General features: G+C 39.9%; 1 protein-coding gene across 2 annotated transcripts; it reads left to right on the top strand.

Moving 5' to 3' along the window:
• The first annotated feature begins 502 nt into the window (after positions 1–502).
• On the top strand, positions 503–12,550 carry KIAA1456 (KIAA1456 ortholog). Of its 2 annotated transcripts, none has more exons than XM_011942798.1 (2): positions 503–1,624; positions 9,541–12,550. In XM_011942798.1, the coding sequence occupies exon 2, from the start codon at positions 9,591–9,593 to the stop codon at positions 10,575–10,577; it is 987 nt and encodes a 328-aa protein (XP_011798188.1). In that variant the 5' UTR covers positions 503–1,624; positions 9,541–9,590; the 3' UTR covers positions 10,578–12,550. The 2 variants fall into 2 exon arrangements, with proteins under 2 accessions (XP_011798188.1, XP_011798187.1); XM_011942797.1 differs by having other exon boundaries at positions 503–1,688.
• Positions 12,551–24,171: the final 11,621 nt, after the last annotated feature.

The raw sequence follows: 24,171 nt of genomic DNA, 5'->3' as shown, positions 1-24,171 counted from the left end.
CACTACAAATTACACTACAAATAGGCCGGGCGCGGTATCTCACACCTGTAATCCTAGCACTTTGGGAGGCGAGGCGAGCAGATCACTCAGCTCAGGACTTCGAGACCAACCTGGACAACATAGTGAAACTCCATCTCTACAAAAAATACAACAACAGTAAAAAAAAAAGTTGGCTGTAGTCTCAGCTACTTGGGAGACTGAGGTAGGAGGACTGCTTGAGTCTGGGAGGCAGAGGTTGCAGTGTCCTGATGTATTTCAGAAGCAGCAAGCTAATCATCTTTGAATAGTAATAGATATTTTTTCAGGTAGAAAAATTGTATAGGTAATGTCAATAGGTACAAATATAGGCCCTAATAGTTTCTTTTAATATTTCTGGAAAGGAATTAGATTATATATCTGTGATAGAATATAACATAAAGTATTAGATTGTAGAAGGCTTTGTTTCAAGGTGGTTATTCATTCATGTTACTACCTTCTTCAACCATAACATCAGTAAGACCTCAATGATCTAAACCTTTGGGCTTTGTAAATCCTGAATTATTTAGGTCTCTGCCACTGGAAAGTGAATATCAAAAATTGTCTATTTAAGAAAAAAAAAAGTAGTTTTTATAATCTGAGTTGTATACTGGGCCCATAGAGATCATTTTAAATGTAGCAATGAATAGAGATTGGATAAAAACAATGTTAAAAATGATTTTCTAATTCAAGTTCAAATTTTTAAAAGTTGAAAGGCATGTTTTAGTGTATAAATAATTGGAAAGTTGTTGACAGTTGTTTGTTTTGCAGTCAGCAAGTGGTAAGAATCTTTGGAGAGACAACAGGAGAATAAAGGCCGTCACATGCGTGTATATACAATGAAATACTGATGTGAGCTTAGAGGCTGCACACGGTCTCTGGGATACTAGAACTACCTTTCTTGTCATGGACCAGCTAACGTGCCTTGGTTGCACTAGTGTACTGAGCCCTGTGGACATTACCTCATTAAATATTCAATAAATGTTATTTTTTTCTATGGCCTTTCTCTCTACTATATGAGAATATGTAAGTATTCACTGAAGACTTTACTTTTGTGAATACCTTCACACCATGTTGTGTTCTGTCTTGGTTAGTTAAAAAAAAAAACAACAAAAAGTTGGCCAGGCACGGTGGCTCATGCCTGTAATCCCAGCACTTTGCGAGGCCGAGGCAGGCGGATCTCCTGATGTCAGGAGTTCAAGACCAACCTAACCAACATGCAGAAACTCGTCTCTATGAAAAATACAAAATTAGCAAGGCATAGTGGCACACGCCTATGATCCCACCTACTCGGGAGGCTGAGGCAAGAGAATTGCTTGAACCTGGGAGGCAAAGGTTGCAGTGAGCCGAGATCGCCCCACTGTACTCCAGCCTGGGTGACTGAGCGCGACTTTGTCTCAAAAAAAAAAAAAGTTAAATATATTTCTTGTTATGAGACAAATGAACTATTTCACACTTTCCATTGAGGACAGCATGTAACGCAGGTTTTTCTCTTCTAGGTTGTGGGACTGGGAAGTATCTTAAAGTGAACAGCCAGGTACATACCGTGGGCTGTGACTACTGTGGACCACTGGTAGAGATTGCCCGGAAGAGAGGATGTGAAGCCATGGTATGTGACAACCTTGATCTCCCCTTTAGGGATGAGGGCTTCGATGCCATCATCTCCATAGGAGGTAAGGCAGCCGGATCACACATTCACCCTTTGCCATGAGAATAATTGACAGAGTTTAGTCCGTTCTCATGACTCACCATCTGTTCTGTGTAGAAATGTCAATGTGATTTATTTTCTCTAATTTAAAATAATTGTTTCAACTACTTGAGTGATTTGACTCAACTCCAAAATGTATTTATGGCGTAGATGATTGTTTTAACTATTTAAACCTTCAAATTGTCATTGCAGTGTTTTTATGATTCATTCCAATTTCTTTTATTTATGAGTAAGAAAGGATAAAAGGAATCTTACTCATTGAAAACAGCACTTCATTATATTTAAATGAAGCCAGATTCATGCAAAGCAAAGTAGATTTTTAGAAGTTATATTATCTTTTTTTAGGCCAAAATAGTGACCTTTGTTAGCAGAGAATTCTAGGGCTCACATACCAAATGTCACCTGGACCAATCTGCCAGTCACGGGCACTCAGGTTCAGGGAGAAGGTGGGTCCCATCTGGTCTTGGATGGCATTGTTTTTATAATGCCACTCTGCTCACATACTGCCAGAGATTGTTCATGAGTCTAGGGAATGTGTTTCTCATATCTTCCCAAAAAGTATGACCAGAAAACACACATGCCAAAAAATGGGGGAAAAAAAATTCATGCCTGAAATACATGCAGGTAAGGAATACATGACACCTGCCATATTTAAATACGCAGGGAAACTTGATATTTAAAGGAATCCTATGACAAGGTTTTTTTGTTTGTTTTGCAATGGAAAAATCTTTTGCAAAGCAAATTACTTGTCCCAATACACTCTTAAAAATCAACCTATCTGGCTGGGTGCAGTGGCTCACTCCTGTAATCCCAGCCCTTTGGGAGGCCAAGGTGGGTGGATCATGAGGTCAGGAGATTGAGACCAGCCTGGCCAACATGGTGAAACCCCATCTCTACTAAAAATACAAAAATTAGCTGGGCATGGTGCAAGCGCATGTAGTCCCAGCTACTCAGGAGGCTGAGGCAGGAGAATTGCTTGAACTGGGAAAGCGCAGGTTGCAGTGAGCTGAGATTGTGCCACTGTACTCCAGCCTGGGTGACAGAGTGAAACTCTATCTCAAAAAAAAAAAAAAAGAAAGAAAAAAAAATCAACCTATTTGAATAACACGTTTTAACCAAGAAAAATGATCTTTTATAAAATGGAGTTTTTCATGACAAAAATGCAGAATAAGATGATTTGCTCTTTTCCTAAAATGCATGAAAGATTGATTTATCCAACATTAGGTGGGGACTGTTTCTTCGTATGGTGAGGGGAGGCTGCCTAGAAGCCATAACCTTGGAACTAGTAAGGACTGGCAAGAGATGGTTGCCATGGAAACTTGCTCTCTGACAGTCTCGTTTGCAGCTGAAACTGTTAGATCCATTTTGGTTGTAAGCATAAAGAAGATTGTCTTAGCCTTTGCAGCCTGCTATAACAAAATACCATAGACTTGGCTTAAACAACAGACATTTATTTCTCACAGTTCTGGAGGCTGCACATCTGAGATCAGGGTGCCAGCAGGGTAAGGTTCTGGTAGGGACCCTCCTACCAGCTTGCAGATGGCTTAATTATTGCTGTATCATCACGTGGAATGTAGCGGGAGACTGGAAGGAGAAGAAAAGAAAGAGAGAGAGAGAGAGAGCAAGCTCTCTGGTATCTTCTTATAAGACCATTAATCCCATCATGGGGGCCCACCGCATGACTTTGTCTAAACTTCCTAAAGTTCTTATCTCCTAATGCGTTCACTCTCGGGGTTAGGACTTCGACATATGAGTCTTGGGGGCCACAAACCTTCAGTCTATAACCAGGAGAAAACCTTGTTGAATTAAGCAACACTATACAATGCTTTGAATCTTTAGTGGAAAAAGGTTTTGGTTTGATCATTCCACTTAACTAGAAATTGGAGAAAGGTCAAAGAAATGGGCCGGGCGCAGTGACTCACACCTGTAATCCCAGCACTTTGGGAGGCCGAGGCGGGTGGATCACGAGGGTCAGGAGTTCAAGACCAGCCTGGTCAAGATGGTGAAACCCCGTCTTTACTAAAAATACAAAAATTAGCTGGGCGTGGTGGCAGGAGCTTGTAATCCAACTACTTGTGAGGCTGAGGCAGGGAATTGCTTGAACCCGGAACGCAGAGGTTGCAGTGAGCTGAGATCTCGCCACTGTACTCCAGCCTAAGCAACAGAGTGAGACTCCATCTCCAAAAAGTAAATAAAATAAAATAAAATAAAATAAAATGTCAGACAAATGTGTGGACTCTGCTTTTCTTTTGTCTACACTCATTTTACTTTTTTTCCTTTTTAACTATTTAAACCTTCAAATTGTTACTGGATTTTTTAATGATTCAAGAGTTTTTTATTTTTTTGAAACAGGGTCTTACTCTATCACCCAGGCTGGAGTGCTGTGGCAGCCTTGACCTCCTGGGCTCAGGTTATCCTCCTGCCTCAGCCTCCCAAGTAGCTGGTACTACAGGCACACACCACCATGCCTGGCTAATTGTTTTGAATTTTTTTGTAGAGATGGGGTTGCCATATTGTCCAGGCTGGTCTTGAACTCCCGGGCTCAACAAATCCACCTGCCTTGGCCTCCCAAAGTATTGTGATTACAGGCATGAGCCACCATGCCCAGGCTAAATTCGTTTTAGTCTGCAAAGCCACCTACATCCAGACCATGCCACTGAGCCACTGGTGAAGGAAGGGGATATAGACCAGCTTTCTTATGCTTAGGAAATGCTCCATGCGTATCTGGCTACGTCCTTCTCTATTTTCAGTTTACATCTCATGCCTTGCCCTCAGAGAAAATGGAGTACACCTAGTTACCATCTTCGAATTAAAAATGCTTCCTTGAGTAGAAAAACAGCACATGTTTGTATGATCTGTAACTATGAATTAATGTGATGTGGTTATTTTCAGTTAAATTTCAAATTTAGAACTATATTACAGCAGCCAGGCATGGTGACAGGCACCTGTAGTGCCAGCTACTTTGAGAGGCTGGGGTGAGAAGATCGTTTGAGCCCAGGAGTTTATGTCCAGCCTGGGCAACATAGTGAGACCCTGTCCCTAAAAAACATATATATACACACACACATACACACACACACACACAACATATATAAATATAAAAGGTAAAATATATATGTGTGAGTGTGCATATATGACTGTATGAGACATAAGAGAGAGAGTCTACTGAAATTTCTCCTATTACATATATAGGGACCTATATTATAAGAAATATATATAAATAAATATGTAAATATGAATAATATATAAAAGAAAGTATAGTATGAGAAATTTCAATAGACTGTCTCTGTTATGTCCCTATATATTTACTTCTCTATTTAAAATTCTATATGTTGGCACTTCCTGCTTAACAGGAAGAGATATATATGTGTATATATGTTTGCTTTTCCATATCTTTTAATAATAATAATGTGAGCTAAGCATCATACCTAGTTATGCTTTCATTTACTGGTGGATTAGAAAAAGAAGCATCATTTTACTTACCTTTGGAATAGTCTGACAAACATCCTAGGAAAATGTGGTGGCATATTAACATAGCAGCAATCAACGATGCCCTTCAGGCTAGTGCTTCTCAACTGGGGGTTATGTTGCTCCTTCCCACTTTCCCCAGGAGACATGGGCAATGTCTGGAGACATTTTTCATTGTCACAACTGGATGTGTGTATGTATAATGTCATCTAGTAAGTGGGCTCCCACAATAAAGAATTATCCACTTTGGGAGGCTGAGGCGGGCGGATCACGAGGTCGGGAGTTCAAGACCAGTCTGGCCAATATGGTGAAACCCCGTCTCTACTAAAAGTACAAAATTAGCCGGGCATGGTGGCGCATGCCTGTAGTCTCAGCTACTTGAGAGGTTGAGGCAGGAGAATTGCTTGAACCCGGGAGGCGCAGGTTGCAGTGAGCCAAGTCATACCACTGCACTTCAGCCTGGGTGGCAGAGCAAGACTCTGTCTCAAAAAACAAAAATAAAAACAAAAAAATGAATTATCTAGCCCAAAATGTCAATAGTACTGATGTTTAAAAAAAGCTTGCTTTACGCTAAACCTGCAGATTCTGAATGCTGAAGGTTAGAGAAGCGAGGCATGTACACTTGAAAAGTTAAATGTAAACAAATGATAAAATATTAAGATGTAACAAGACATTAAAGGAGATCGTGTGTAACTTCTCATCTGAATCTGGAATCCAGTAATTGAATTCAACCTACCTACTGTCTGGGCTCTCAGCAGGAAAATACTGCTTTAGAATACATATATTGAGTACTACTTTTGCCTTTAAGTTGTGATTATGATTTTTTTAAACAAAAGGGACTTTAAAAAATTCAACATAGTTTCCAGACATTGATATTTCAGGTAAATATATTCTCACTTCCCATTTTAGATACATTTACAATGTTTCTTAATAGAACATGCATGCATTTAACATGTAAAGAAGTAATCATTTGTAGGTTTTTTTTTTTTTTTTTTTGAGACAGGGTCGTATTCTGTCACCCAGATTGGAGTACAGTGGCGTGATCTTGGCTCACTTCAACCTCTGCCTCCTGGGCTCTAGTGATCCTCTCACATCAGCTTCTTGAGTAGCTTGGACCACAGACACACACCATCACACCCAGCTAATCTTTTTTTATTTTTTATTTTTTTGGTAGAGATGGGGTTTCACTATGTTGCCCAGGATGGTCTTGAACTCCTGAGCTCAAGTGATCCACCCACCTCAGCCCCTCAAAGTGCTGGAATTACAGGTGTGAGCCACCATCCCAGCCGGCTATTTTTTTCTTAAGAACATTTGGTTTCAAGGCTGTTACTTATTACACTTTAAATATAAAACATAATATAAAACACTGATATTCCTGGGTGAAATTACAGTATTACATCTGATTGGAAAGGAATTGTCACTTAGGCATTAATAAACGAATAAATAAGGACTTTCTGTTTAAAAAAACAACTTGGCCAGGCATGGTGGCTCATGCCTGTAATCCCAGCACTTTGGGAGGCTGAGGTGGGAGGATGGCTTGAGCTCAGGAGTTCGATACCAGCCTGGGCAACACGGTGAAACTCCATCTCTACAAAAATTACAAAAATTAGCTGGGCGTGGTGGTATACACCTGTGATCCCAGCTACTCAGGACGCTGACAGAGGAAAATCAACTGAACTCAGCAGGCAGAGGCTGCAGCCAGCTGAGATGGAGCCACTACATCCTGGGTGACAGAGCAAGACCCTGTCTCAAAACAAAAATGAAAACAAAGAAAAAAACCTACTTTGAAGCCCAATAAAATTCTGAATGTTGATGTACGAGTCTACTGAAGAGACCATTTTATTAAAATAGTTTCATTTTAATGGTTTTTTTTTTTGGTCTTATACCACCCCCCAAAAAATACAGTCAATTATCATTATCTACAGTAGTAATGTTCTATCAAGTCTCTGTGAACACTGAATTAATAAATTCAGTGGAATATAGAATCCCAAGAGGCATACAGGATTGGGTTTCTGTGAGCCTCTGGTCACAACATTTTTGTCAGCTGAACAATATATTGCCTTGTTTTATGTGTGTTTCTGTTTAAAGACAGTTTATTTGATCTTAGGCTCATGCCAACAGCACTGCAACTCAGGCCTGAATGAAGTTATCTAACTCATATATTTTGTCCGTAATGCACATCACAGTCTTCCAGGGCTTGGGAGCACTAGGTAATACCTCATCACTACGTTTGGAGGCGATTTCAAATAGCAAAATCACCAACAAGAAGCACAAACATGCAGAAAATGTGGCACAAAATAGATCACAAAAATAACCCTTGTTTACAGTATTAGAGTTGAAATCAGAAGGAAGAACATTGCTTTGTTTCATCTCAGCTGGGAATACATGCATTGAGAGGCTCGAGTTGCCCCTCTGCTTTCGTCAGTGAATGACCATGAAAGTCTGGGAGTATTGATTTGGGGGATTACAATTTGGGGAGTATTGATTTGGGGGTGATTGATTATCAAGTGGGCAAATTTGCAAACACAGAATCCATGAATAATGAAGATGGATTGTATTTAGAAAATATACCCATAGAAGAAGCTCTAAAGTGAATTAGGCGCAAGTTATGGGAGATACATACATACATATGGGAGATACTTGAGACAGTGTCTCACTCTGTTGGCCAGACTGGACTGCAGTGGCTTGATCATGGTCCACTGCAACCTTGACCTCCCTGGCTCAAATGATCCTCCCACTTCAGCCTCCTGAGTAGCTGGAACTACAGGCACACACCACTGTGCCCAGTTAATTTTTTTGTATTTTTTGTAGAAATGAGGTTTTGCCATGTTGCCCAGGCTGGTCTCAAACTCCTGGCCTCAAGTGATCCACCTACCTCAGTCTCCCAAAGTGCTGGGATTACTGGCATGAGCCACTGCATGCGGCACGGGAGATATTAATGGCCCTTAGTAACCATGGATAAATGTGAGCATTAGCAGTGGATTGAGTCTTTCTCAGTCCTGACCCTATACCTCCTTAGCTTAGTAATCAGGACTCTACTTCTAGAAAAGTGTGCTTTCAAATGAGCCATATTAAAGGACTCTTCTTTTGGGGGGTGGGTGGCGGCAGTCTGAGGCCAGGTGGATAGAGTGATTGGTCAAAGATCACAAAACTAGTTACCAAAAAAAAAAAAATCTAGCAGAATAAAATACACTGGTGTCTTGTTCTTCAAACCCATTTTGCCCTCACACCTCTGGCTTTCTTACATTGCTGCGTGGTAGAGATACCAAAGTTTGTGTGCTGTCGATAGGAAGGAAGACTTGATTGCTAACAATACAAAATGTATCCGTTGAGTGATATTTCTTTACTAGTTTGATCTGTACACAAACCCCATTTCTGAGATTTAATATATCTCTGTGGCAGGTAAACTACAAAGATTAGTTTGCCTAAAATCACCACTAACAGTTGGATTATTTTGACCCTTAGAGCAACCCTTTCAGCCTCTATCTCTGCCCTCACAACTCATATCAAAACAAGAAACTTTGCTTGAGATTAATTTCCTCCCTGATATATTGGTAGGTCTGTGTAGGAAAAAATAATTTGAAGTTTTCTCTTGACACAGTACTGTGATTACACTCCGTCAAGAACAAACAGACTAGCACTTTCTGTCTATTGGTGGATAAAATTATGCCTAATAACACACTCACGACTTGATAAAAGGCTGTCTTACTTGAAGCTCATTTTGACTTTGCAGAAATTGGAAGTAAAGTGATGACTATATACACTGATTTTTTTTAATAGACACAACTATTTTATATCTTATTATAAGCAATCAGTAGGACTTGTGGTGAGCTGGCTGATCTTTGCGTTATCCAGACAGAGAAACAATCTTTAATATATTTCTCTACTTCTCAGCTATTACTTTAGAAGTACAAAGCATTCATTAAAACATTGAATTACATCATAGAATTCAACCAGGGAACACTTAATATCCCTTTCAAATTTTAGTAATTCACATTGGCCATCCTTCTGGTTAAGAAAATCCATAGCATTTTGGAACTGGAAGAGACTTTACGGATTTATGGACTCTAGACTTCTTATTCTTGAGGAAGCATGTTAAAATCTGTAGAACTTAAATATCTTGCCCAAGATCAGCTATCTGATATTAAAGTACAGCAGCCAAAGCTAAAATTTATATCTCTCCTAAAATCAGGCCTGTGCTATTTCTGTCATCATCATTGCCATGGAGGAAATAAGAAGGTTTTACTAGATGTCAAAATTTAATCATTGTTATGTGGTAAACACCAGTATATACATGTGTGGGTTTATGCGTGTGCATACACAGTAAGATCTAGTTTTGTCTTTTTCAGTCATACATCATTTTTCTACAAAACAAAGAAGAATCAGAGCAATAAAAGAAATGGCCAGGGTCTTAGTTCCTGGAGGCCAGCTGATGATTTACGTTTGGGCAATGGAACAAAAGAACCGTCGCTTTGAGAAGCAAGACGTGCTTGTTCCATGGAACAGGGCCCTGTGTTCCCAGCTCTTCTCAGAGTCCAGCCAGTCTGGGAGGAAGAGGCAGTGTGGACACTCAGAAAGAAGCCATCCCTACCATCCTCCTTGCTCTGAGTGTAGCTGTTCTGTTTGTTTTAAAGAGCAGTGTGGTTCAAAACGGTCCCACAGCGTGGACTATGAACCTGCTATGGCAAGAACTTGTTTTGCAAATATTTCTAAGGAAGGAGAGGAAGAATATGGATTCTACAACACATTAGGAAAATCATTTCGTTCCTGGTTTTTCTCCAGATCTTTGGATGAGTCGACTCTGAGGAAGCAAATTGAAAGAGTAAGACCCTTGAAAAACACAGAAGTTTGGGCCAATAGCACTGTAACAATCCAGCCTTCCAGACACTCTAGTTTAGACTTTGATCACCAAGAGCCATTTTCAACAAAAGAGCAAAACTTAGATGAGGAAGTGTTTGTAGAATCTTCTTCTCGAAAACACTTAGAGTGGCTGAGAGCACCAGGCACTCTGAAGCATTTAAATGGAGACCATCAAGGAGAAATGAGGAGAAATGGAGGGGGGAGTTTTCTGGATAGCACTAATACCAGTGCGAATTGTGTGGATGCAGGTAACTTGGAAGATGATAATCCTTCTGCTAGTAAAATATTGAGAAGGATTTCTGCAGTCGGTTCCACAGATTCCAACGCAGATGATACAATGTCTGTCGAAGATCCACAGCCTGATCTTTTGGACTCCAGAGCCTTTATGCGCTACTACCACGTGTTTCGAGAAGGGGAGCTCTGCAGTCTGCTCAAGGAGAATGTATCAGAGCTTCGTATCCTGAGTTCTGGAAATGATCATGGTAACTGGTGTATCATTGCAGAGAAAAAGGGAAGTTGTGATTGATTGGATCCTTTTAGACAACTCCTCCAAAAGATGAACCACATTTTTTTTCACTAGGTTTGATATGGTTACCTGAATTTGCATTCAGTGTTATTTGTTAATACATTTATGATTTGGTCTGCAGAGACTGTGAATTATATGGTTGTTTTTGTTTTTATCTTTGAATAAGCACAGATCCTGGCACTGAAAGCACTTGAAAAAGGGTATTTGTGCTTAAATGTTAATATAAAAGATCTGAAGAAGCAACAGAAAATGCCCTTCAGTACAGCTCAGATTTTTTTTAACCCCTGAGAGATAAAATACATTTATAGTGTTTTTCAGTGCTACACATGGATTTAAAAAGATGATGCTGTTAAATAATCTTTTAAAACAGTATTTTTATAAAGTGAGGGGATAATTTCTGGTTCTCAGGTTATAATTGAGAGCAGTGTGCAAGATAATAGGTAAACTTGATCCATTGCACAAATATACATTGAACCATGTGATGACTTATCTTGCTGCCAAGGTCTTGCTTCTACTTAAAGTTTTCAGAAAACTGAGTGACAGTGGAGAGAACCAAGAAGTGTTACAAGGACTTTTCTAAATTGTAAGCTAACTTGCTTCAAAATAAGTTGACATGTGATAGTAAGGTTTTCAATGTAACCCAGGAGGTTTTTAAAGGCACTGTTAGGCTGAACATGGTGGCTCACGCCTGTAATCCCAGCACTTTGGGAGGCCAAGGCGGAAGGATCACTTGAACCCAAGAGTTCAAGAGTAGCCTGGGCAACATAGCAAGACCCCATCTCTATAAAAAATTAGCCAGGTGTGGTGGTGCAAGCCTGTCATCCACGCTACTCAAGACACTGAGGCAGGAGGATCACGTGAGTCCAAGAGTTCAAGGCTGCAGTGAGCTATGATTGCACCACTGCACTGCAGCCTGGGCAGTATAACAAGACTCTGTCTCAAAATAATAATAATAATAAAGGCATTGTTAGCTTGTAAGTAGCGGAGGATGTAGGTACTAGGAGTTATATGCAAGTACCCAAGTGGTATTCTTCCAATCTTATTAGAAGCATGAATATTCAAGATTGATATTCTATTGCTTATTAACAAGATTGTTATCAATCATACTTATTAGAAGCATGAATATCCAAGACCAGGATTGACTAATGATGAGTCTGCATCAAGAACTAGGCATTTCTTTTGAGTTGACAGACTCTTTAGGAAAGGAGAATCTAGGTAAAGCACTGATTTTGGCTCTGAGAACAAACAGATTAAGGTACAGCATAGTTAGCCTTGGTAGAGGTATGACTGGGATTTGCTGTATCCTTTAAAATAGTATCTGGGCATTTATTTTATTGAAGGCAACTACATTTTATTAGTCATGTTAGGAATTTAGGTAGAATCAACTTCTACTTATTAAAGGTTGAATTTCTGTCACTTTGTAGAGAAATGAATAGACTGAACACTGTGTGGTCAGTGTTTAGATTTGCCCGTGGGTCTGTTTAAATTTATGTCATGGATTCTGAGACACAAATATAATTAATACAGGTCTAGAGACAGGAGAAGCAGAAATAAGCTGACCCAGGAGTACAGTCTCAAGTAGTTCATTAATGAGAAAATGGACATCTGACAGGAGTCTTTTTACTTTATCCTGGCTGAAAATCCAAATCTTGTTTTATTTTTTCCACTAAAAGTAACTAAAATAATAACGAATTGCATTTGTTCTTGGGTTCTTTTTTCCTTTAATGATTGTGCTATAACTTCAAATAATGATGTTACTTTTGAACATTTTTAAAGCATATCTGAAAACGATTGATGTTTATAACTCTCTTTTGGCTTCAAAATAAGATTGTGTTATCACCATTTTGGTAGATGAGGTTGTCTGATGAAAATGATGTATATGACTTCTACCGTTCAGTGTACATCCTGCAGTAGTGGACGATTGAAAACATATATAAGTGGAGTACAAATTAAAAATTAATTTGGTTTCTTCTGTTCCTTAATTTAGGATGTTAAACCATGACTGTAAGGGATTTTCTTGGTAAAAAGAGAAGATTCTCAGAGTCAAAAATGTTCTTACAACTTGGGCTTGATGGCCTTTGAATTAGGAATGGATTGTTCCTCTCTCTGAAGCCTGTTGTCACACGGGTTTTTAATCCTGGCCTTGCTGCCAGAAATCTGTGCTTGAAGTCGTCTCTTTCTGGTGGTGACCTACCACTTAAATCTCATGACGTGGTGGAACTGTTTACTAGACTCTTTAGCCTTTGAGCTAAACTGAGCAACCTCTTAGATGTACACACATCACTTTGTATGAAAAGGTCCTCTAGAATGATTCTTTGGAGAGAAATATTTTCATGTAATTTTGACAGGGGTGTAAACAAAGCATGGTGACTAATAAGTCTTTCACTCTTCATCTGATGAATGTAAGAATATGCATCCAGATATTATTTTGTATACAAATATTTAACTTGGTGATTGATAATCTATCTTTGGGGTAGTCACATGGAAAGCTCTTTTAAATTTAACTTCTGCCTTTGGATTTTTTTTTAAGAAAAGCCATTGAAGAGCAAAACTAATGTAAACGTCTTGATCATTTAAAAAGTTTACTTGTCCTCGAAAGGAAACATGCGTCATCAGTGAGTATAAACGTAGACAGTTGATTCGTGAATGCTGTCAGCCTCAACGTGCTTGATAATAGATTCCACCGATCTAGCTGGAGTAATTTGATCACTTACTTCCTTATTAACACTAAATCACACAGTGTCTTTCTTATTCTTTCTTCTTTACTTAGTGGCATGAGCACAGAGTCCTACTATCTGAAATAGAAGGGAGAGTTTGGGGGATTATTGGAGGATTCTTAAAAACTTGGTTGGCAGCTGGGCACGACGGCCCATGCCTGTAATCCCAGCACTTCAGGAGGCCGAGGTGGGTGGATCAACTGAGGTCAGGAGTTTGAGACCAGCCTGACCAACATGGTGAAACCCCATCTTTATTAAATACAAAAAATTAGCCAGGTTGGTGGCATATGCCTGTAATCTCAGCTACTTGGGAGGCTGAGGCAGAAGAATCGCTTGAACCTGGGAGGTGGAGATTGCAACGAGCTGAGATTGTGCCATTGCGCTCCAGCCTGGGCAATAAGAGTGAAACTCCATCTCAAACAAAAAACAAAACAAAACAAAACAAAACTTTGTTGGCTTCCTGATGCCTCACTGTCTATTTGAGGAATTCCATGGAATCTTCAAAGGATTTGGGGGGAAGTGCGTTAATGTGGACAAAGGATGGAATCAAAATAATGTTATAGTGGGAATAATTCAAGCAACTATTTAAATTGTTTCCAATTGCCAGCATAGTGATGATATGACACCAGCATATCAAAGTAACTAACAAACTAGCTACATAAACATCTTGGAGTTTGGTTTGGTTCTCTTTTCTCATCAAAGATCTCCGTGCAGAATAGTGCTCATCCTTATTTCTTGTTTGCCTTTCTATTTCCTTCCAAATTCTACATGCCAAGAATTCCTCTGTCTTTTAAGTGGCCATCAACTCAATAGGCAAAAATTTGTAATAATCCAGAGGAAAAAACAATCCAAATATAAACCAGGTAGGAACATGAATGCCCCTGAATATTAATGACCAAAAAAATTAAAAAAAAAAGCACTAGTGAATTTTTAAATTAAATTAATACATATATATGTACATATATAGGGGTTTGGAGGAGAAGAGAAGGTCTAACTCAGGAGTTGGACTTGGTGGGGGAGAGCACAGGTTAAATGTGAGCTGTGAGCACCCAGTTTGGGAGGAAGGAGGAAATGGGAACCAACTGCCAGTCAAGCAGCTGCAGTCTAAGAAGAACAAATTAGGGCAGGCCTCAGCATCTCTTCCGATTACATAGAAAATCTGAAATAAGAATAGCTGTGAACTTTTCTTAATATACAACATTCATTAGTTTATATGCAGTCCTCACCACAGCCCTCCGAGATAAGTATACTCTTTGTTCCCATTTTGCAGATGAGGAAAACTGAGGCAGAAAGAAATTAAGTTGCTTAAGGTTACACACATAGTAGGTATCACACATTTAGTTAGAGGCAGAGCTGGGATTCAAACTCAGGTCTGGCTCCTAGCCTCCGCTCTTAACCACAGCACCATATACTCCCACCCCTGGGCCCAGTTCATGTGCTTGGCAGAGTATTAGAGCCTTTCAAAGTAAATGTGATTATCCCCTTTACAAATGAGCTTTGGAAAAGTTAAGCAAAGATTACACAGCTAGACAGTAATTCAATAGTAGTCTCTTACCTATTTTTCCTTTTTTCATTTGTAAATCTGTTTTAATTTGATTTGAATTAAAAAATAGTACTTGATTGCAAAATATTCTGGGACCACTTTTCTCCAACTCTTCAACCTTTCGACAATTATATTATTGTTTTCCCATTTTATAAGTAAGGCAACTGAGAACTATTCAGATGTTCCATTCACTCCATTTGTTTACTAAGCCCTGCTGTGTGCTGGATACATATGATACAAAGTAATGACTGTCTGGCATCTTGAAGGTACCCAGAATATTGGACTTAACTGACCTGAAGGTGCCAAGCTGGAACATTCTTCATATTCCCTGTGTGCCTATTACCAAGTTATATTGTTTAGTTGGAGAAAAGAAAAGAAAAAAAAACCCTCCTTTAGAGAATCACGATGCATATTAGCATATTTAAGGACTACCCTAAAACTTAGACTTAATCTAGCCTGCCCTAGACATATTAACATCCGGTAGCACAGGTGTTCTGTGGGATATATTTCAGAAAAATACAGAATAAATGCAGACTCCTTTGACTGGCATTCAGGCCCTTCATAAACTAACTCTGAATTATTTTTCAGTCTCATTTCCTGCAATTGCACCCGATTTTTTCTGTTCTGCAATCTGCTATTTTAGACAAAGCTTTCATAAGAAATTACATAATGACAAGTAATTCCCACATTCCCTAGATATATACTTGGATTTCAAATGCCATAATTGTAATCTTTCTCCAAAGAAAAACGCACGATACAGGCTTCATTCCCTCAAGAGGCATATGAGGTAAGTGTTATTATACACGCGTCCAGCAGATGGGAACCCACGCAAGTGGAAGGGAATCAGGGAAGCATTAACAGACCCTCAAACAACCATAATGCTTAACTCCTCTTGTTCCAATCTTGACTCAAAATTATGATTATTTTGATTATTTGATGACTGTTTTGATAGTATAAACTCCATATCTGCAACCTCAGTTGTCCACAAAACTGAAGTGCAAACATTTAAAAAGAACTCTTACCAACCAAGGATTGAAATTGTAAGGCGAATAGAAAGGGCTCAGCGTGAGAGCACAGTCAGAAACCGAAGAGAGTTGATCAAAGAGAAAATTCTAGCTGAATTGTCCTATTTTTAATTCCCCAGGGATCCCACTGTCTATGACACATGAACAGCGGTGTGAATCGTTTCTGTTACATCACATACTCTGTCCTCTCGTGACGCGGGGCTTCCCCAGTTGAGTATATACAGATAATCAATGACTTTATCTGGGAGGGATTGGAGCTATAGAATAATCTATCTGACCAATCTGATGACCATTTGTAAGAGCTGATTGCCAGATTGGATCTTCATTTGACAAATAAATACTAGAGCTGCAGAAAGTAAACTTTACTCCAACCCAATTAATCATTAATTCATCCACAGGAAAAATATAGTTTCTCCACATGGAATATTGATTTTTCTACAAATATTACCTCCACATTGAAAAACGAGTGAGTCACTGCAGTTAAGCCAGTGTACCCTGATGTTGAATTCCCTGAAGAAGGTACAGTTATATTTACATTCCCTTAGCAAGAATTTGGTTAAGTGATAAGCATTTTTCTCTTTTCTTTCTTTCTTTTTTCTTTTTTTTTTTTTTGAGACCGTGTCTCTGTCACCCAGGCTGGAGTACAGTAGTACAATCTCAGCTCACTGCAACCTCTGCCTCCCAGGTTCAAGCAATTCTCGTGCCTCAGCCTCCCAAATAGCTGGGATTACAGGAACGTGCCACCACTCCTGGCTAATTTTTGTATTTTTTGTTAAGTAAAGACGAGCTTTCAACATATTGGCCAGGCTGGTCTTGAACTCCTGACCTCTTATGAGCTAACCATACGACTTCTAACTAGATTTTCTATTAATGTACAAAGAGGGACTCCACTACTAAAGTTTGTTTTACTTCTCTGGTTATTTACACGGAATGCTGGCAATACATTAAGGCTCACTAATGTGGACCTAAGTGGAATTTCTGAGAGGCTTTGAATATGTATGTGCAAACTGTCCTATTTTCTTCATATGCTCTCTTAAATATGTATGTATGTAAATATATATATGACACATATATATATATTCCTAGACATCTAGGCTTTGCTGTCGTTAGTGACCAAGAAAAAGTAGTTCTTTTGTGCACGTGTGAAAACATCAAATTAGCAATTACCATAGAAATGTATTTCATTGAATAACTAGGTTTCATTTGTTTGTCTGTTTCAGGGAAATTTAAAACAATTATTAGATGTTATTGTGCCTCTTCTTGTGTTGATATGTGTATTTGGGTCAAAAGTGCAAAAACTTTTTTCTACAATATACAGTTATTTTGGCTTTTCCCAGGGGAAGCTAGCAATAGTTTTAAAAGCACAAATTGATTTCAAATATTTTGACTCTTATAATAATGTGAAGAAATTTTATTTGCATTAACCAAATATGTTCAGGATCTTTTTGTAGTAAGTATATTTTAAATGGTGTAATTTGTATGTTTATGATATGTATTCAATTATTTAAGTTAGGTATCAATACGTTTTTAAAAAATGGGCTCCCAGGTGAACAAAACTTTGCTTTTCTTCTCCATTCTGTACAGGACAAGCATTATTTAGTTGACACAGTCAGCTGTCACTACACTTCAACCAGATGGGGCAAGTTCGTATTTGAATTCTATTATCTTTATCTAAGGGAAGCAAAATTAACCATTTAATACTAGATTATCTTTAATGGTTATTAAAAGAATGTTATTGACCAAAAAGACATATTTGGAGATTAATAAAGATGTATTAGACTATCCAAAAGTGGATGCGTGCAAATGTGGTCCTAATCTAGAAAGGATGTCATTTTTGTATGTTGCTTGGGAGGTAGGCAAGTTTGTTCTCTTTCCTGACCTGCTCCATCTGCAATTTGTCAGCTCATTACCAGCATGGGGGTGTGAAACGAGGGAGGATTTGTGCCGGCCCTGCTGTGGCTCTCCTGCCACTCAGAGGGATGCAGTCTTGCAGCAGATGGTGCCCTGGCATGGTGCAGCTTGACGGCTCCTCACCTGTCATGGAAGAAGCTACTCCATCTCCCTGAGCATCAGTTTGGCCCTCAGGTGGCTGCTTGAAAGACAAAAATCATGACAAATAAAATACACTCTGTGCTGACCTTTTGCAAGAATCAGTGAGACCTCAGTCCTGTGCTTTGTACTCTGCCAGAAACCTCCCAGTTTAAAAACATTGCTAGTTATTGTCTTTAGAAGCCATCCCTTCTTCCATCTTTGTGCTCCTTTGCTATTTTTGAAATATCTAAGCATAAATTCAGTTTTAAAATTATATATTTAACAGATGTATAGTGGGTTTTACAGTTTTCTCAATGGGTGAAATCAGAAGGAAACTGTCAGCGTCAGTACACTTCACTCCCCACCCCATCCCGGATGCAGGGCACAGAAGACAATCCCCATGCAAGTGCACGTGTGTGCAAGGAAAAAAAGCAGATGCTTGGGATACCAGAAACCTTGGGAGCCACTGACTCCGAGAAGGAGTGACTTGCAAAGCCAAGAGCCAGATCCATATGCTTCTTTCTGCATTCCTCCACAACACCTGCGTTTGCATTCCTCCAGAGAGTTGTCCTATGCATCCATCCAGATCTTTGTCACAATGCAGCCCACTCAGGTCCCATCTGCAAAGAAATGCCCCTGATCCCACAGCTCCATGTTGATCTTCTCCCCTTTCACCATCTACAGCCCTTTGCATTTAGGGTATTTTACAGCACTACTCGTTTTATACCTTTACGATTTAGCAGTTAAAAAACCATTCTGCATCAGCCACAAGTTTTCTCTTATGTCTCCACCAATTTTTGGTTAAGGGGGATAGTTGACTAAGGCCATTCCAGCTCCAGTCACTTTTCTACCTAGCACAGTCATCCCTCCAGATCCCTGGGTTCCACCTCTGTAGATTCAAGCAATATTTGAAGAAAGGAGATTGTGTCTGTGCTGACATGTACAGACATTTTCTCTTGTTATTATTCCTTAAACAATAGAGTATACCAACTACTTACACTGTGTGATGTATTATAAGGAACCTGAAGATGTTTTAATGTCTAAGGGAGGATGTGTGTCAGTAATATGCAAATGCTATGCATCATTTCTATGTCAGGGACTTGAGCATCCATGAATTTGGTATCTGAGGGCGTCCTGGAACCAACTCCCCACGGATATCGAGGGACCACAGTATTTTTATCCTCCATGTCACCCCCTGCCCTGACCTCCAGAAACAAACAATCATTTGCCATTTTAAAGGACCTACTCTAAATGAGCAACAGAGGAGCTCTCCTGCCCACCACCGACTCCCCACCTGCCTTCAGCCTTGTGAGGAGGAAGAGCCCCGGCCCTGGCTGATGGAACTCAGCTCCTGGGATCAGCTGGCAATAGAGGGTCATGTCCCAGCTTCATTGACTTCCTGCATGGTAGGTCTCCTCTTAGGAGATAACCTCTCCTCTCAGGCCCTTAGGACCAACTGCCCTCTCTCCACCTTCTCTGAGACTGCAGGTGTGAAGAATACGTTTTTATTTATTTGCTAGATGTTTGTTTGAATACTGGTGAAAACTAATCATGTGGACTTGGTCCTCGGGGTTAATCATCCAAGTGTAAAAACGAAAACCACCAGTGAATGATGTTTGACCATCAGTTACAAGTTTTTCTTTCTCTTGCAATGAAACAGCTCACTATAACTGAAAATGAAGGGTGTGGTAAATTGAGATAGAGATATCCCTTCCTTCCCAACACTCCACCCCTGAAAAATCAGGGTGGGCAGGCCTCTGTTAGAGCTTTCTTGCTGCAGAAGAGAACTCACAGCCACTTTGAAGTGAACCCCACCCATCTTTGAGAGGCCAGGGCCCTCAAAGGGTTTACCCAGGGAGACTCTGCATTGAGGGGAGGGTGGGAACAGCCCCACTCACCAGCAGCTGTTCGCAGCAGTGAACTTGAGACCCCAAGATGCTGCCCAGGAGTGGAAGAAACCTGACTTGGAATAGCCCCGGATGTAGCGTTGAGCCTGAGCCTTGGCCTGCCTGCGTGGGAAGCTTGGCAACGATTCCTGTGTCCATGCTTGGCATAGAGTGAGTGGAGCTGCCACCTTCAAACTGCTTGGGGGGCCACTTCCACAGGCCTGGTTCTTCCTGCATGGGAGAGCACTGTCCCCACCCCAGAGGCATCTAAAAGCTTCTCATTAAAAGAAATGTAGTTGAGCCCCAAAGTTCCAGGAAATAAGATGACTCCAGGAGAAGTTGATTGTTGGGGTGTCTAACTCAACCCTATACTCCTTTCTTTGGCTAAGGAAGGAACTTCGGTGTGATGGATAAAGTGACCTGCACACCCCACACGGGTAGAACTCTCCTGCTTCAGGGTTAAGAAGCTGTCCTGAAGCAACCCTCACCCATGCCATCTTGTGAGCTCTCGGCCCTCAAAAGAGGTGGTCTGTGAAGAGCTAGAGTTTTTCTCTACCATATCATCTTGGGACTCAAAATATGTAACCACCCCGAGAAAGGGACAGAAAACACAGGAACAGAAAGAGCTTGTTTCCCTATCGTTTTAAAGACTTCAATTTTAAAAACTGCCATTTCTTTGCATTTTTTTATTCATCAATTTCTGAAGAATTCCTATGGGCAAGGGCCTTTCCAGGCTCTGCTGGAGATTTTATGGGAAAAAAGTTCAGTGTCTGAGCTTGGAGAATTTAAAATTGGCAGGACAGAGAAGAGGGGCACAGTTCTCTGTTTCTAGAATGTGATTCCACTCCTCAGTTGGCCTGACTTAATCACACTTCCATCTCAGCTTCGACATGCCTTTCCGAGGTAAGCCTTTGGGGCCCCTGACCCTGATACAGAAGAGACACTAAGTTATTTTCCTGCTCCTCCAGGAGTTATGTGAATTTCCTTTTGAAATTCATCACACATATTTATTTATGTATTTATTTAAGCATATTTCTCTGCGAGAGTATACCTGTCACCATGGCAGGGATTTGTCTACCTCTTTCACTGTAGTACCTGCATAGTGCTGGTGCTGTTGGGGGTGCCCGGTAAACTTGGGTGAACGAATTTTCACCTGACTCTGAATGAGGGTGCTCAGAAGTAGCAGTGAACTCTGGGACGCTGGGGGAGGAAGAGGGTTATCATAAAGGAGGTGACACAAGGCTGGACCTCACAAGATGAAATCTCAGTAGGGCAGGAAAGCAGGGAATTTGGACAATGGCAGAGAAGAAGCGAAGCTCAGAGTAAATTAAGTAAATTGATGATGATGACAATGACAGTACCATTTATCATGTGGTCACTTTATGCCAGGAACTCTTACATTCGTAGCAACGTTTATTTGTTACATCAACCATGAGGGGCAGGTACCACTGAGCCCCATCTAGTGATATGAAAACCAGGGTTCATAGAGGTTAAGTTCCTTGCCACGGTCATATGGATGGAAAGTAAAGACAGTAAAGACATTGAGCTTTGCATTTGGACTCAGACCTAGAGTTGTTCAAACCCTAGTTCTGCTCACTCCGTGGAAACGTGGGTTTTTTGAGGGGAGTACAAGTAGAGGAAAGTGGAGAAGTGGATTGCAGTTTGATTCTTAGGGGCCAAGAATGCCACCGGGGATTTAGACTTTAACCTAATCACATGTATTTATTTCTTCAAATGCTAGAGAGCCTTGGAACGTTTTTGAGCACGTGCTCTGGAAACATTCCTCTGGAAAAGAGAGAAGGTGAGGAAGGGGAGAGGAGGGTCTGAGATTTGAGGGGTCTGCAGCAGGAGGTTGGGAGACACAGTAGGGAGCTGGGACAGCAGGTTTAGAAATGAAACTAGGACACGTCCAGACCTCAGGTGGAATTAGCTAGAATCTGGTTAGAGAGCCAGAAAGAACAAAGAGAAAAAAATACCTCCCAAGTTCCCACCTGGCTGCCCAGGAGGCTGTAATGCGCTTAACAAATAAAGCCTGCCCTTTAACAAATAGAGGAGGGAGGAGGTGTCTGCAGGGAGGCCTACAGACAAAACATGGAAGGAGGCTGCCCTCTTCTGGAGAATGAAAGCTGGATGCTGAATCAAAGTCCTCATCTGCCCAGGACAATTTATTATTATTATTATTATTATTATTATTATTATTATTATTTTATTTTCACAGACAGGGTCTTGCTGTCCAGGCTGGAGTGCAATGATGCAATCATAGCTCACTGTAACCTCGATCTCCCAGGCTCAAGCGATCCTCCTGCCTCAGCCTCCTGAGTAGCTGGGACTACATGTGTGTGCCACTACACTCAGCTATTTTGTTTGTTTGTAGAGAGGAGGTCTCACTATGTCTCCCAGGCTGGTTTCAAACTCCTGGCTTCAAGCGATCCTCCCAACGTGGCCTCCCAATGTGCTGGGATTACAGGTGTGAGCCATCATACCCAGCCATCAGCATGCTTAAATATACATCCTTATATATATTTAAATATATGTCTTATATATATACGTATACATCCATACAGAACCGACCAATGCTGAGTTGATACTAACTAGTCAACCAACAAACAACTGGTAACTAACAACTTGGCTGGTTGTTCAGGGAGAACAAGGGTCTGTCAAACAAGTTGTTACATCTTCTAATGCATCCTATTTCAGACTCAGGAGCAGTTTGTATTTTACACGGCCTCTCTCTCTAATTCCTTCAGACTTATCAAGCACAGGAGAAAACCTAGGTAAAAAATAAATAATAAAACACTCAAGAATATCTCAAATGAAAAAAAGAGTTATAATATCAAATGTTGTTGCAGATGTGGAACAAGATGTAGAAAAACTTGAAACTCCACTAATAGGAGATACTGAAAAGCCAGACAGCAAGGACACGGAGAGGGAGACAGAGCTGAGCTAAAAGTCCAATCTAAGACAGTACATTACGACCCAGCAATTCCACTGCCGGTGTAGACCAGATAAAAAGAGTTCTGTTACCAAAAGATATGTACGTGTATGTTCTTAGCAGTACTTTTCATTATAGCCCAAACCTGGAAATCATCAAGTTATCCATCAACAGTAGAATGGACAAGTGTATTTATATAAGTGTATTCATATAATTTAATGTAATAGAGCTATGGGAATTTACTGCTACCCTGAACAGCAAAAGTAAATCTCACAAGCGTAACAAGTGAAGGAATCCAAACCAAAAATCATATATATCACTCTATTCACAAATTTCAAAAACTGGCAAAATTTTTGTATGGCAACGGAAGGCAAAATAACAGCTCCTTAAGATATGGGCTGGGTAATGTTCTGCTCCCAAATCTAATTGTGGATACAGGGGTGGGTCACTGTGTGGATACATGGGTGTGTCACTGTGTGAATTCAGGAGTACACACTTTGATATGTGAGTTTTTTACTTTGTATTATATATATATACATATATATTTAAGAGACGGGGTCTTACTCTGTCTCCCAGGCTGTAATGCAGTCCACATCTCCTAGGTTCAAAGGATTCTTCTGCCACAGCCTTCTGAATAGCTGCAGTAGCTGGGACTATAGGCGTACACCACCACCCCTGGTGGTATACTCAGCTTTAAATGAATTGGCTGGGTGCAGTGACTCACACCTGTAATCCCAGGACTTTGAAAGGCTAAGGCTGGAGGATTGCTTGAGGCAAAGAGTTCAAGACCAGTCTGGGTGACATAGTGAGACTCCATCTCTAAAAGATTTTTTAAAATAAAATGTACTTAAAATTTAGGAAAGACTTCAGTTGCAAGGGCTAAGTTGAAAAGACAGGAGTAAAAGGGTAATAGACAATTTAGAGTATATGGATATATGTCATTTGGTACGTTAATATATATTGTTGTTTTTTAATTATTTAATAGTCCATGAGTAGGTTAAATTCCATGAAGACAACAACTGCACCTCATTCATCTTTATAGCCTCTGGATGCCCAGTGTACATCATAAAGTAGCTATTCAGAAAATATATATTTAAAAAAATTGTGAATGTTCTGTTTACAGCAAAGTTCTCTAAACTAAATACAGTGATTGAATACATGTCTACAATAAAAAAAATTAGACAATAAAGACAAAAGGCATTTCTGGGCTTATATTCGACAAAATAGGAGCAAGAATAGAGGCAAATTACTCTGTTTCTGTTACCTTAGGATGAAAAGAGTTTGCTTCGATTTATCCAAAATCTTTTTTCTCATCAAATATGAAAATATTATAAGGCAAATTTTCAGCAATAACATTGTATTAGTCCATTTTCATGCTGCTGATAAAAGCATATCTAAGACATGACCATTTACCAAAAAAAAAAAATGAAAATATTATAAAGTTAAATTTTCAGCGATAA

The sequence above is a fragment of the Colobus angolensis genome, unplaced genomic scaffold (genome assembly GCF_000951035.1).
Source record: "Colobus angolensis palliatus isolate OR3802 unplaced genomic scaffold, Cang.pa_1.0 Scaffold210, whole genome shotgun sequence".
Taxonomy (NCBI): Eukaryota; Metazoa; Chordata; class Mammalia; order Primates; family Cercopithecidae; genus Colobus; species Colobus angolensis.
The sequence above is the reverse complement of the archived record's forward strand: the minus strand, read 5'-3'. Positions and strand labels throughout refer to the sequence as shown.